The sequence below is a fragment of the Vigna radiata genome, chromosome 2 (genome assembly GCF_000741045.1).
Source record: "Vigna radiata var. radiata cultivar VC1973A chromosome 2, Vradiata_ver6, whole genome shotgun sequence".
Classification (NCBI taxonomy): Eukaryota; Viridiplantae; Streptophyta; class Magnoliopsida; order Fabales; family Fabaceae; genus Vigna; species Vigna radiata.
The window spans coordinates 16,298,227-16,313,042 of record NC_028352.1 but is presented as its reverse complement, the minus strand read 5'-3'; the positions used below and the strand labels follow the sequence as shown (position 1 = coordinate 16,313,042).

At 38.3% G+C, this 14,816-nt stretch overlaps 1 protein-coding gene across 1 annotated transcript in view; it reads left to right on the top strand.

Moving 5' to 3' along the window:
* Nucleotides 1-1,751: 1,751 nt before the first annotated feature.
* LOC106756443 overlaps nt 1,752-14,816 on the top strand; it is a 42,483-nt gene continuing 29,418 nt past the window's right edge. Inside the window, exons 1-5 of the mRNA XM_014638876.2 lie at nt 1,752-1,892; nt 1,975-2,038; nt 2,628-2,736; nt 3,293-3,355; nt 13,120-13,229. Coding sequence (XP_014494362.1) covers nt 1,838-1,892; nt 1,975-2,038; nt 2,628-2,736; nt 3,293-3,355; nt 13,120-13,229 — 401 coding nt within the window. The 5' untranslated portion in view covers nt 1,752-1,837. The remainder of the gene's footprint in view (nt 1,893-1,974; nt 2,039-2,627; nt 2,737-3,292; nt 3,356-13,119; nt 13,230-14,816) is intronic.

Below are 14,816 nucleotides of genomic sequence, written 5' to 3'. Positions count from 1 at the left end.
CTTATAAAGTTAAACTAAAATTATAAATATCAATTTAGTATTTAAAATTATTATATATTTTAATCTTTACTTTTATAATTTTAACTTTTAAACTAATTATGAATTAGTAACGTCGAAAATTCAAATGTTCACCGGATAAAAATGATAATGTTATAGTATATAATTTCCCTTTTGAATCTAAATCTACATAATGTTGAATACTTTATAAAAATAAAATTCATAAATTTAATATTTAAAGCTTTTAGTTGAAGTTAATCTTATAAAGTTAAACTAATTACATTAGGTTTATTTAGTATTAGATTTCTGCATTGGAATCTCTTTTGAAATATTTGTGAATGGTATTTTGTGCACTAGACACTACATTTTTTTTTAAGAGTTTAAAGAGAATACAGGTTACAAAATGATACAATTAAGTTAAAAGAGAAGATATGAGAAATTATAGATTAAACTTTTTCTACTATCAATTTATAGATATATAATTCGATTAATGAGTTTGAAAAAATAAATAAAAATATTATAACTTTAACTTCTTTTTACTAACAAATACTGATAATTAACTTTATCAATAAAAAAGAATCTACATATTTAATTGGATTTGTATTAACGGATTATGAAATTAGGTATCTCTCGTTAATGGAATAATTAATGTTATTTGTCTAAAAGTTTTCTTTGTGATTAACTAATAATACTATATTTCACTAATAAAATTAAATATAAATAAAATTTTAAATTTATTTATAAACTATTGTTATTGTGACACTCGGATACTGACGAAGGCGGGGAGTGATCGCCGGTACAAGAGGCATGGTGCAGGGGCACGGACAAGGAGCGGCTCCTCGCAGACTTCCAGTAGAAGGGGTACATGGACGAATCGAACATACACCGGAATGAGAGGGATCTAGAGACTGTATAGATACAGTTGAAGGATAACTTAAAGAAATTGATTTGACTCCTCATATCAATGCATTTGGTTTTCGATAGTCTAACTCATAAGAACTCCATAATTAAGCGTGCTTAACCTTTTCTTGGAAAGTTGTGTGAGTGAGGACAAACTGGAAAACCTCAGTTAAAAAATTATAATATATTAAATTATCTAATAAAATATATAATTTTATATGTACATATAAAAAATATTATTTCTAAAAATTAATTAAAATTTATAGTAATGTTAAATCTTAGTTCTAACTTATTTGAGAAGCTTTTAGAAGTTGAAGCTTATTTTTTAGCCTCACTTAAAAAATTTCTTAAAAAATATCTTTTTCAAAACAACTAACCTATAGGCCACCATTAGTCAAATTGAGAACTTTATTTAGGGTTAAATATGTTTTTAGTCCTATATTTTGGGGTGATTTTGGTTTTAGTCCCTCTTTCAAACTAAAGTACAATTTAGTCCTTCAACTTTAGAAAATTCTGGTTTTAGTCCTTTTTTATCAAATTTGTTTAATTTTATTTGTTGTTTTAAACGTGTTTCTCAGTTAACATAAGAAAAATGTGTCAAACCGTGTAAACAGTCCAAATGCTATAATGAAACGTGCTTGAAACAACAAATAAAGTTAAAAAAATTTGGTAAAAAGGACTAAAACCAGAGTATTCAAAGTTGAAGGACTAAATTGTACCTTAATTTGAAAGAAGGACTAAAATCAAAATCGTCCCAAAGTACAGGACTAAAAACATATTTAACCCATTTATTTATTATTAAAAGTAAATCAAATATTTTTCGGCGCAGTTTATACTTGCTTTACACGTAGAACGTCATTTGCCACCGGTTCTCCTGTTTTTCCTTTTCTTTTTCTTTCTTATTTATAGTTTCTGCTTCAGACTCACTGCCACTGACGCCATGGGCGATCTATCTCAACTTCTCGAAGCAGCTTCTGATTTTAGTCACTACCCAGGTTGCTAATTTACCTGTTATTCACTTCTCTTTTCTTTGTTTACCAGTATTTTCACTTTGTGAATAACATTGATTCGATTCAGGGGCGCAAAGCGATGATTCCGCTAGGGACTTTCTCAATCGCTTCCCTCTTACAGTCATTATCAAGTTTGCTTCTTTTTCTCACTTATGCTGTACCCTTTTCATCTTTCTATGTTTTGCTGCCTATAGGAGTTTTTACTTGGTTTAAAATGGGGGTGTTTGTGAGTCTGTGCATAGGATTGTTCTTCAAAAAAAGGAAAAACTAAGTGTTGCTGTCTCAACAAAATGGAAATTTATCTATGGTCTTTATGATGAATTTTTCTGGGGATTTAGGTTTGACATTATTAAGACTTGTGTGCATTCAGAATTTTCATCTTGACTTTGATTGAAAGCATTTTAATTAAAAATATACAACTCATGGTTCTCTTTGGTACATTATCATGATTTGATAGACGAAGTGCTTTCACCTATTTACAAAACATAAAAACGATTTAGTGTTTGAATCTTGATCAGTGGAGAACTTATTTGCATGCATGATTATGTCTGTTCTCTATGACTTTGTGTTGTAGGTTTTTTTTATTTTTTTATTTTTTTTAAATTCTCTTCTTCGTCATGACATAAAGTTGGGGTCGTGTTTACTGTTAATTCGATGACATATGACATAATACCTCGTTCTGGAGAAATTTTCTCATGATTTTCTCCTTTAATTTTGCAGTGCACTACAGACTAACTTTGACGTGCCTGACATAGAAAATACTCTTGTCGCATGCGTTGAAAAACTATTCAATACGACGTTGGGAGCTTCTTTGATCCTGCAGTATATGGTTGGCAATATGCACTCTTAGCTCATTCTTTCTATTTTTGATTTCTAAATTGTTAGTGGAATATGGTTTGCAAATTGCCAAAGTAAACTATATATATATTTTTTTAAAGTGTATTATATGTTTTGCCAAAATATTATCTATTTATAGTTTTAGTTAGATTATTGTTTTTGAGAAAATTAATTCGCAAGAGTGAACTACAATAATTGACTTAAGTTTTTTTGTTTCTGTTTCTTATGCACTGAATAACTGATTGAACTAGAGTTTCTTTCTCTGTAAATTGATCATCATTGACCATTATGATATCTGTGGGGAATTGAATGTTTGTTCCAAGTCTTCCATTACGATTTAAAATATTGGATATATTAGTTCTATTTTTAATTTATATAATCATTTTCTATCTTCATATAATGTTTCAGTGTTATTGGAATAAGACATTTGAATCATTAGCAAACAATTTTCATTCTGCATACATAAGGTTCTGTATTATTCTCCTATTTAACTGTGTTATCATTGTAATGGTTATTCTTATTGTTTTGCTATTATGATTTTGGTTCAGCCTTTTCTTCAAGTTGGTCTGCAGGCAGAATCTCAAGCAGTCAGATCCTTATCTTGCAAAACGGTATGTGGATATGCTTTATATATGCCAAGTTTGTTTAAATACTTCTCTTGCATTGACAATGAGGATTCATCACCCTCAACCCCACCAATAAAGATAAATAATTTATGTTTAATGGAATGTACTTTACTATTTCTGTACATAGATCTTTGCAAATTCTATTCGGTCAGTCCTCAAATATAATATATGTGGGCTACCAATGGCCCTTTTCTTGAGTATGTGTACACATGTGTAGAAATATAGAATCAACCTTGAACCTTTACCTTATAGATTAAGCTGCTAAGATAGTTAATATTGGACATGATGAGCCTTTAGAAGTAATATCTTTGAGTTCGAAATAAAATTTACTTTCAGCATGAGGTAGAGTGGATTTGAGGCATTATCCATACTTCAAGCCCGAAGGGCCTTGAACCGGGCTACCATACCAGATAAATTTCCTATCCCTGCGATAGAAGAGCTCTTGGATGAATTGAAAGGAGCTAGGTATTTTTCAAAGATAGATTTGAAGGCAGATATTCATAAAACTGCCTTTAGGACTCACCAAGGCCACTATGAGTTCTTGGTGATGCCTTTTGGCCTCACTAACGAGCCAACAACCTTCGAAAGTGCCATGAACAACTTATTGCAGCAGTATCTAAGGAGATTTGTGCTGATTTTCTTTGATGACATATTGGTGTACAACCCAACTTGGGAGGATCACTTGGAACATGTGAAAATTGGTGTTACAGGTGCTCGAGCAGAATAACTGGGTGGCTAACAAGAAAAAATGTGAATTTGGGAGGGCCCAGATCAAATACCTGGGACATCAGATTTCAGAGAAGGGAGTTGAGATGGATCAGGAAAAGATCAGGGCAGTGTTAGAGTGGGAAGAGCCTAGAACTTTGAAGGCTTTGAGGGGAGTTTTAGGCCTAACAGGATACTATAGGCGTTTTGTGAAGGATTATGGCAAAATTGCAAAATCCCTAACATAATTGTTGAAGAAGGGGCAATTTGCTTGGACTGAGCATGCCAAGGCTGCCATGGCAAGGTTGAAGGAGGCTGTTACATCTGCACCCGTGTTGATATTACCAGACTTTAGTCAGACTTTTCACATAGAATGTGATGCCTCAGGAGGAGGAGTAGGGGCAGTGCTGACCCAGGGGAAAAGACCCATTGTCTTATTCAGTAAGGCCTTATTAGAGGGGTCTTTAAACAAGTCTATATATGAGGAGTTGATGGCCTTAGTCATGGCTATCCAACATTAGAGACCATATCTCCTGGGGCAGAAGTTCATTGTGCACACGAATCAGAGAAGTCTTAAATACTTGCTAGAGCAGAGAATAACAACTCAAAATCAACAATTGGATGGCAAAAATTTTGGGCTATGACTTTGAGATTCTGTACAAAACTAAGTCTACTAACAGGGTGGCAGATGCCCTGTCACACAAAGGAGAAGGTGGTGGAGAGGAGGAGAAGGAGTCACGAGTAGTTGCCAGACCCTATTGGAAAAATTTCCAAGAGGTGTTAAGGGAGGTTGAGGAGGATGAGGTGCTGATGAAGGTGATAAAAGATATCTAGAAGGACCCCAACTCATTCAGATTTCACCTTGGAACAGGACAGGCTGCATTACAAGGGAAGACTGGTGCTCTCAGCTCAATCTGTTTGGACACCCAAGCTTTTGGTTGAGTTTCACAGTATAGGAGGCCACTCAGGAGTTTATAGGACTTATAGAAAAGTAGCCCAATCTTTGTATTGGATAGTGATGAAAAAGTCAGCCACTGACTTTGTTGCGGGATGCTTAGTGTGCCAATAGCACAAATATTTGGCAGCTTCCCTTCAAGGGCTGTTACAACCTTTGCCCATACCTCACGCTGTTTGGGAAGAAGTGAGTATGGATTTTATAGTAAAGCTGCCAAAATCCCAAGGATATGATGTAGTGCTAGTAGTGGTTTATCAAACTCTCGAGTTAACTCGTAAACTTGTACGAGTTTACGTTCCCAGGCATGGTTTCCAAGTTAACTCGGAAGTAAACTCGTTTTTAGCGTAAACTCAATAGAATCGACTGTGAAATCGGTAGGATTGTGTAGAATTGCGAGTTTGAAACGATTCTGCGAGCTTGAAAGTTATATATTTAATAAAATGCATCAAAATTAATGACAATAATCCAAGTATTTATGTTTTACAATATTTATTTTTATTAATAATATAATTATAAATTTTATTTATTTAAAGTTATATAATTTTGTAGACTTATTTGAATTAAGATATTATTTATATATTTTTTTTCATCTAAAGTAAACTCTTACGAGTTTACGAGTTGAGTTTATAAGTCGAGTTTACTTGACTCTCACGAGTTTACGTAAACTCTTGAATTTGATAACTTTGAATGGTTGACCGCTAAGCAAATATGGTCATTTTCTACCACTCAAACATCCTTATTTAGCTTGGAGTGGCGAAGGTTTTTGTCAAGGAGATAGCACGTTTACATGGGATCCCAGTTTCAATTGTCAGTGACAGGGATCCCTTGTTCTTGAGCATTTTCTAGAAGGAGCTATTCAAGATGTAGGGGACTTAACTCAGGATGAGTACAACTTATCATCCTGATGGCCAAACTGAGGTGTTGAACATGATTGTGGAAGGTTACTTGAGGTGTTTCTACTCTGAGCAGCCAAAGAGTTGGAGTACAGTGCTGCCTTGGGCTGAGTATTGGTATAATACCATTTATCAAGGTGCAATCAGGTGCACACCCTTTGAGATAGTGTATGGCAGGGCTCCTCCCTCCTTGAGTAGATTCGTACCAGGGGAAACCCCTTGAGAAGCAGTTGACCAGGAATTGCAAATGAGGGATGAAGCTCTTAAACAGTTGAGGTTTCATTTGACCTGATCCCAGGATTTGATGGCCCAACATGCGAATAAAAGGAGGAGACCAGCAAATATTAAGGTTGAGGATTGGGTCTACTTAAAGATCAGACCCATAAACAGTCTTCCATGCCATCCAGACTTCATCTGAAGTTATCAGCTTGATATTTCGGGCCTTTCCAAGTTGTGCAGCAGGTGGGAGAAGTGGCTTATAAGCTCATATTACCGGAAACAGCTAGGATACACCCAATTTCCATGTATCCCAACTTAAAAAGGCAGTGGGTGCGAAGAAGGTAGAAAAGGAACTGCCACCGGAGTTGCAAGTAGAAGGACCTACTTTCTGGCTAGTTAGAATTTTGGAGAGAAGGCAAATACAACAAGGAGAGGAGATGGTCCAGTAGATATTGGTGGAATGACAAGAAGGAGGAAGAGAGGGAGCTACTTGGGAGGACAAGTTGACTAAAAAGGATCAATATCCAAATTTCAACCTTGAGGACAACGTTGATGATGAGGCGGTGGGTAATGTTACGGAATGAAGAGTGTATAAGAGAAGAAGGAAGAATTATAGAGGACTTTTGACAGTTAGTTGTTTTGACAGGAACTTTTAGTCCTATGGGGGAGGTTAGGCTCCTATTGATTGTTTATACATTGTATCTTACCAGTTTTGAATACAAGAAACCCATTCTTTTGTTATCTGTGTGAGAATTGAGTGAGTGAGTGGCTGTCTAGTTTGGTTTCTGACCCAGAAACCTAACACAATCGGTGTTTGTTTGCTTTGTCTTACTTGGTTCCTATTTGGGAGAGTCTATCCTTGAAAATTGTAACCTTTTTTTCTTACATATTAATCATTTACTTATTGTAAGGTTGGTTTCTCTTACTATCATGTCTGTGTATCGGGAAGAGTATGTCCTCTTACCAATCGTTTTTGTCCTAATCCAGTGTAGTGCTTCTCCTTATTAAAGAATGCTGGCCATATGGCTGTGCATTGACAGTTAAGATTTAATGAAGCGTTCCCTCCAAGTTGTATATGTTGATAATTGAAATTCTTTGATAGTTACCGGTGAATACTTTTTATAGGAGAGAAACAAATGTTTTCTTGATATGCTTGATTGATAATTTTAACCAGCAGAACGGATTTATTTATATACAAGAGAATTACAAAGATAATCAATGCAAAATCAATTTACAAGAGAATAACTAAGATGCCGCTACTTCTTATTATGCATTGAACCTAGTTATATCAAGTGCCCAAAAAACTTGGAAAAAATAAAAGTCAAAGAAGTTCTTATCTCCTAAAATGTTCCTATTTCCTACAAATTTACATTTAGAAATCATTTTGGCTTGATATTTTTACATATGCAAATTACTATTTATTAGGGAGGGTAACCATTGTGAGGATAAATTAGCTTCTTTGTGTTTAAAAAATAAGATTCACTATAAATGGTATGATACTATGCCATCAAAGATTGTTCTTGATTTCTTTCATAATAGGTTTCAACTTCCAATATAGAGTTGTTTAGTTTTTTAGTAAGGAAGTTTACATTGTATTTTTGTACATGGGTTTGGTTTGGCCCCATGTTTTTTTTTGGTAAACTTTTCATGTGATAGCTAATTATTGGTGCGTGTTGGGATGTTAGTATAGCTGAGATGTTATGTTAGGACCTGGAAAGTTTATGAGAGAAGGAAGAAGTTAGTGAAATAATGTCTTAACAGTTAGGAGAAGGCGAGAAGGGGAAATATAAAAGGGGAAACATTTGTACTTCAGTTAGTTAGACAATTACTTTCTTTGTACCAAACTGGTCCTAGACCTTGTGAGGGAGGTTAAGCTCTCTGATTCTTCATTGTATTCTTGGTTCATTGATGTGAATACAATTTGATTCATTCATTTCATAGTGTTTGCGAGTCCTGGTGTGAGTGTGTTAGTAAGTTGGGAAATTTCTAATTCAGTTACCTAACAAAGTGGTTCGACCCTCCGTATCTTGATTGGGAGAGAAGAGAACGATGGAGGGGAGAATGCAAGCAGTAGAGGGCCAGCTGGAGGCGATTGAAATTACAGTGGAGGGAGTGAATGCAGAATCGGTGGCTATGCGACAAAATCTGCAAGAAATATTGAGAAGGTGGGACGGACGGGAAAGAAACCAAGGGGGACAACAATCTGATGGTAGTCATCACTCAACGAAAATCGGAGGAGGTAGGAGGACGAAGCTGGAGGAAGAGATGGGGGACAAACGGAGGAGCAATTCAATTGGAGGAAGAGAGTGGAATTACCGATGTTCGAAGGAACAAACCCCCTGAATTGGATCCATCTAGTGGAGAGATTTTTCGAATTTCAAGGGTTGGAGGAGAGCGAGAGAGTGCGTCAAGCGTATGTGAGTATGGAGTGCAGCGTCGAATACTGGTTCCGATTCTGGTGAGAGAAAGCGAGGGATCACACATGGGAGGGGTTGAAGAATGCTTTGATAGGGCAATTCGGAGAAAGAAAACAAGGGTCGATCTTCGAGAGACTCGCGACGGTGAAACAGACTGGGACAGTGGAGGATTACGTTCAAGGGTTCGAGGTTTTGGTGGGTCAGACGGGGGGTGTGACCGATGAGCAGCTTTTGGGGTATTTTCTTGCCGGATTGCAAGAAAACATTAAAAATCTCATCAAACCACATGATCTGCAAGAACTACTAGTGGCGATGCGGATTGCGAGGGGTGTGGAGGAACATCCGAGGGGGACGAAGTCTTGGAGTGGAGGCACGTGTCGAATTCAAGGCAGGCTTTGGGGACGGGACGACTGGAGCGATAACACGAGTCGAACCCAGTTGCACGAATATAGGGAGGATGGGGGGTGCGGAAAGCGTAGGATCGGTGAGAAGGGAAGAGAACCTAGTGAATAATGTTGGGAGAGGCACGAATGCTACGGGAAATGATACCAAAGGCCGAGGGGTACGAAACCTTTCTTACCAAGAGTATCTTAAGAGGATGTGGAGGGCATTTTAGCCTTGGTCCCCATTGTCCTGAACGTAGCTTAAGGGTGATCCTTTTGGGTGAAGATGGAGAGGAGGAATTAGGAGAAGCAGAGGAAGAGTTAGATCAAAAGCGACTGGAGTTGTCCTCTTTATCGGTCGGGGGGCTGACCCAACCGAGGACTATGAAGCTGCAAGGAAGTTTAGAGGGAAAGACGGTATTGGTTTTGGTGGACAGTGGCGCCAGTCACAATTTTATATCAAAGAAGGTTGTTGAGGAGCTAGAATTGGAAGTAGATGGCACTAAGTCGCATCCGGTATGTTTGGGCGATGGACAGAGGAAGAAGACCTAAGGATGTTGTCGGGGAGTGGTGTTTCAGCTGGGGGCAGTCGAAGTTACAGAGCAATATTATGTCTTGAATTTGGGAGGTGCCGACTTGACTCAGGGGGTGGATTGGTTGGCTAAGTTGGGGGAAGTAGTAACTAACTGGGGTAACTTAACCATGGCGTTTCGACAAGGAGGAGAGGAGATGACGATCAGAGGGGACCCGACTTTGGCTCGAGAAATAATAGCACCAGAAGCACTGCTCAAAATCACTGAGGTGGAGACAATTGCAGTGATATGGGGGTTCAGACAAATAGAGGTACCTAGGGAAGAAGGGGAGAAACAGGGGCTGACGGTGGAACAGGGGAGTGAGACAGAGAAGGTGCTAGAAAAATATCAACAGGTGTTGCAAGAGCCCTCGAGATTTACCTCCAGAGCGGGAGAGGGAGCACAAGATAGTTTTGAAAGAAGGGGCATACCCAATTAACGTGTGCCCCTATAGATATCCCACTTTGCTGAAGGGAGAAATAGAGAAGCAGGTGGAGGAAATGCTGAAAACGGGATCATCCGGCCTAGTACCAGCCCCTATTCTAGCCCAGTCATCCTTGTCAAGAAGAAAGATGGGGAGCTGACGTTTCTGCATAGACTATCGAGCTCTTAATCGAGCCACAATACCCAATAAATTCCCTATTCCAGTAATAGAAGAGTTGCTTGATGAGTTGGGAGGGGTGCGGTATTTCTCCAAGATAGATCTCAAGGATGGCTACCACCAAATGAGGATGGGAAATCAGGATGGAAAAGAGGATGTCCACAAGACCGCCTTTAGGACACACCAAGGGCATTGCGAATTCTTGGTGATGCCCATTGGGCTTACCAATGCCCCTGCCACGTTTCAGAGTGCAATGAATGCCTTGTTGAAACAACATTTAAGGTGGTTTGTTCTGGTATTCTTTGACGATATTTTGGTCTATTGTAGGGATTGGAGAGAACATCTGGAGCATGTTGGATGTGTGTTGAATATGTTGATGAAACATCAATGGGTGGCAAACTACAAGAAGTGTGAGTTTGGAAGAACGCAAATAAGATACTTGGGACATTTGATATCCGAGAAGGGGGTGGAAATGGATAAAGAAAAGGTGGAAGCTGTTTTGGGGTGGGAGGAGCCCAAAACCATCAAAGCTCTAAGAGGATTTTTGGGTTTGACTGGATATTAGGAGATTCGTTCGAGACAATGGCAAGATTGCTCGCCCTCTAACTGATATGTTGAAGAGGGGCAGTTTTATTTGGACAGGGAAGCGATGGGGAAACTGAAAACAGCCATGACCACTGCACCTGTGTTAGCTTTACCCGACTTCGCTCAGGCCTTCCATATTGAGTGCGACGCGTCTGGAGTGGGAGTTGGAGCCGTGTTGACACAGAACAGGCGTCCAATTGCTTTCTTCAGTAAAGGTTTGTCTGAAGTGTCCTTGAGCAAGTCGATTTATGAGAAAGAGCTCATGGCCCTCGTGATGGCGATACAGCACTAGCTGCCTTACCTTTTAGGCCAAAAGTTCGTGGTCCATACTGACCAAAGAAGCTTGAGATACTTGTTAGAACAAAGAATGACAACCAAGAATCAACAAAACTAGATTGCTAAACTATTGGGCTACGATTTTGATATAATATACAAATCGGGAGCTATGAATAAGGTGGTGGATGCATTATCCTAGAAGGGACTGGAGGCAATGGAGGAGAAAGATGGTGCCAGGAGTCTAGAGGAGGAGGGTAAAGAGCTGAGAATAATCGTAAGACCCTATTGGAGAGACTTCCAAGAGGTACTGGAGGAAGTGGAGGAAGAGGGAGAGCTCCAGAAAATTGTGGAAAACATTACCAAGAACCCTGATATGCATCCAACTTTTACTTTGGAAAATGGGAGGTTACACTACAAGGGCATGCTAGTATTATCTGCTAAGTCAAAATGGATCCCGCAGATTCTAGCTGAGCTGCATGCATGAACTATGGGGGGCATTCAGGGGTATACCGCACATACAAGAGGGTGGCCCAATCCTTGTATTGGAATGGATGAAGAAGGATGTGGCTCACTGTGTGGTATGTCAGCAGCACAAGTACCTGGTTGCTTCACCACAAGGGCTGCTACAACCCTTACCAATTCCCCAAGCAATATGGGAAGAAATCAGCATGGATTTCATCGTGAGACTCCCAAAATCCAAGGGGTACGATGCTATCTTAGTAGTGGTTGATCACTTAAGCAAGTATGGATATTTCATCCCTTTAAAGCACCCCTATACTGCCCGCACGGTAGTAGAAGCATTTGTAAAAGAAGTGGAGAAGTTACATGGGGTACCCAAGTCGATAGTGAGTGATAGGGACCCCTTATTCTTGAGTTTGTTCTGGAAAGAGCTGTTTAAGTTGCAGGGAACAAACCTTTAGATGAGCACGACACATATCACCCGGAGTCGGATGGGCAAACGGAGGTGCTGAACCGAGTGCTTGAGGGATATTTGCGGTGTTTCTGCTCGGAGCAACCAAAGGGTTGCAGTACCATCCTGCCATGGGTAAAGTACTGGTACAACACAAGCTACCAGGGAGCAGCAAGGTGTACGCCCTTTGAATTAGTTTATGGGCGAGCACCACCCACCTTGATTAGGTTCATTTTGGGCGAGACAGCGGTGGAGGTGATGATACAAGAGTTACAAACCCGAGACGAGGCACTTCAATAGCTTAAGTTTCATTTGATGAGGGTGCAGGACTTGATGGTGAAACATGCAAAACGCAATAGGAAACTAGTGACAATTAAGGTAGGAGACTGGGTGTATACCACACAAACAATCTTATATGCTGACTAGAATACACCCAAAACTATATGCTTGGTTCTATGGGCCGTTTGAAGTGATCCAACAGGTGGGGGAAGTGGCTTTCAGGTTGTGACTGCCTGACACATCTAGAATACACCCGGTATTCCACGCATCATAGCTGAAGCTAGCCATTGGAACACAGAAAATAGAGGAGTTACTAGCTGATTTGCCCATGGAGGGACCTTCTTGTTGGCCTGTACGTGTACTGGAGAAAAGGCAACAACAAAAAGGGGGGGGAGGTAAGAGAGCAGATACTGATTGAGTGGAATGAAGGAGGGCTGGACGGAGCAACATGGGAGGATAAAATCACCATTCAAGAGCAATTCCTTGAGCTCAACCTTGGACACAAGATTGATCTTCAGGAAGGGGTAATGTTTGGAGTTGGAAAATTTATGAGAAAAGGAAGAAGTTAGTGAAATAAGTGAGAACTCCTAACTGTCTTAACAGTTAGGAGAAAGCGGGAAGGGGAAATATAAAAGGGGAAACGTTTGTACTTCAGTTAGTTAGACAATTAGTTTCTTTGTACAGAACAGGTCCTAGACCTTGTGAGGGAGGTTAAGCTCTCTGATTCTTCATTGTATTCTTGGTTCATTGATGTGAATACAATTCGATTCATTCATTTCATAGTGTTTGAGAGTCCTGGTGTGAGTGTGTTAGTAAGTTGGGTGATTTCTAATTCAGTTACCTAACATATTAAGATACATAGTGATGCCTAATATGAGTTTAAATAAAGAAATCACTACTTATGTATCACTCTTTCAGTAGTATTACTTTTATTGACATGGTAGCAACGTTTAGGTAAGTCGCCTTCTAGAGAATGTTGACAATGATGACAAAGTTGCTGCTAGTGCTCGTCTAATTAAAGACTTCAACATATATCCTCTTTTGCTTGATTGCATCATAAAAGGGTAAGTAGAGAAAGTATTTTGAGTTCCTTATCATTCTTGCTTTGATGAAGTGTTTATTGCAATAAAATAATTATGCTGACTATCGCAATACCTAGAAATATAGGTAAGGGATATTTCATTTATTTTTCATTTCTAGTTTTAGATGACATAATCCAAGATACAAATGAATCTCACATCTTAATTTTAATAAGAAATTGAATTGAAGCTTATGAAAGAAAGGTTGATATTGGTAATTTATAAAAGAGGGTTAAAACTTGTACTTATTTGTTCTCGTGACATCTATGAGATATTATATCAGATTATAGTAATTGGATTTAATCTTATATATACTGGGAACTTACATGAGATTATTTATTATTAATTTGATGGTATTTTGTTTACTAAGCATGACTTCCTCTGTCTTTATGTATGATTATGTAAATCGAACAATTTCAGTTTACTAAGGAACTTTCTCTTTCTTTCTGTAATTCTCCTACATTGTAGGGCTTGTCTCCATTTTTCATTTCACCCATAACAATTATGTTCAATTAAGGCAAGAGAGGGAAGAATGAATGTGAACACAATGAATCTGGATAAAAAATGAATCGTGCAGCAATGAAGCCTGAATGGAGACCAAAGAGTCATAGCAAGGATGGCTGCATTTTAGGATTTACTCAACAATGAAGGCATTTTAGGGTTTACACAGCAATTAAGACCATGTTTTAGGGTTTACACAACAATGAAGGTTGTATAAAAAATGAGGCTCTCAAGGATTAGGAGCTTTTATACCATCTCAAGTTTAGAAGAAAATAATTTCTCTCTGATTCAGTCTCATTACATACATCTCATATTAACGTTTTGGGATTATGTACTAGTAATAAAATCAAGATATTACCAATTTACATGTTAAAAAGTGGACTTTAAACCTAACTCAACTCCACAAAACCGGCTTATAAGGTGAGGTTTGCACCCACTTATACACTCTAAATTGACTTTATCTCTAGTTGATGTAGGACTTTCAACACATCCTCCTCATGCCGAGATATATACATCTCGAGCGTTAGACTAGACATTAATGAGTGGCATGATAGGAGTCTGATAGTAGGTGGAACAATATACCCAACAAACAACAAATATCACTAGGATAGGTTCTAACCTGGCTTTGATACCATGTTAAGAAGAAGACTTTAAAGCTAACTCAACTCCACAAAACCGACTTCTAAGGTGAGATTTGCGTCCACTTATATATTCTTATATATTCTAAATTGGCCTTATCTCTAGTCGATGTGAGACTTCTAACACAATACATAATTAAAAGCAATAGGAATCAAATCTAGAACTTCCTAAAATATCCCAACAGATATCAATAACATTATATCAATAACATTGGAAGGACCTTACTCTTTCTAGCTCCTCATAATTGAGTTGGACAAATCCTTTGATTTTCGGGAACAACATGGGAATCAGCAACTTAAGTTGTTTATACCCCTTTTCAGAGGACCTCCTTTGTATCTGATAGGTATTCTAGATTATATGAATCAACTTGGCTAAACTGTAAGATATTATATAACATTCACTGCACTTCCTCTAAGGAAGAACCCAAACAAC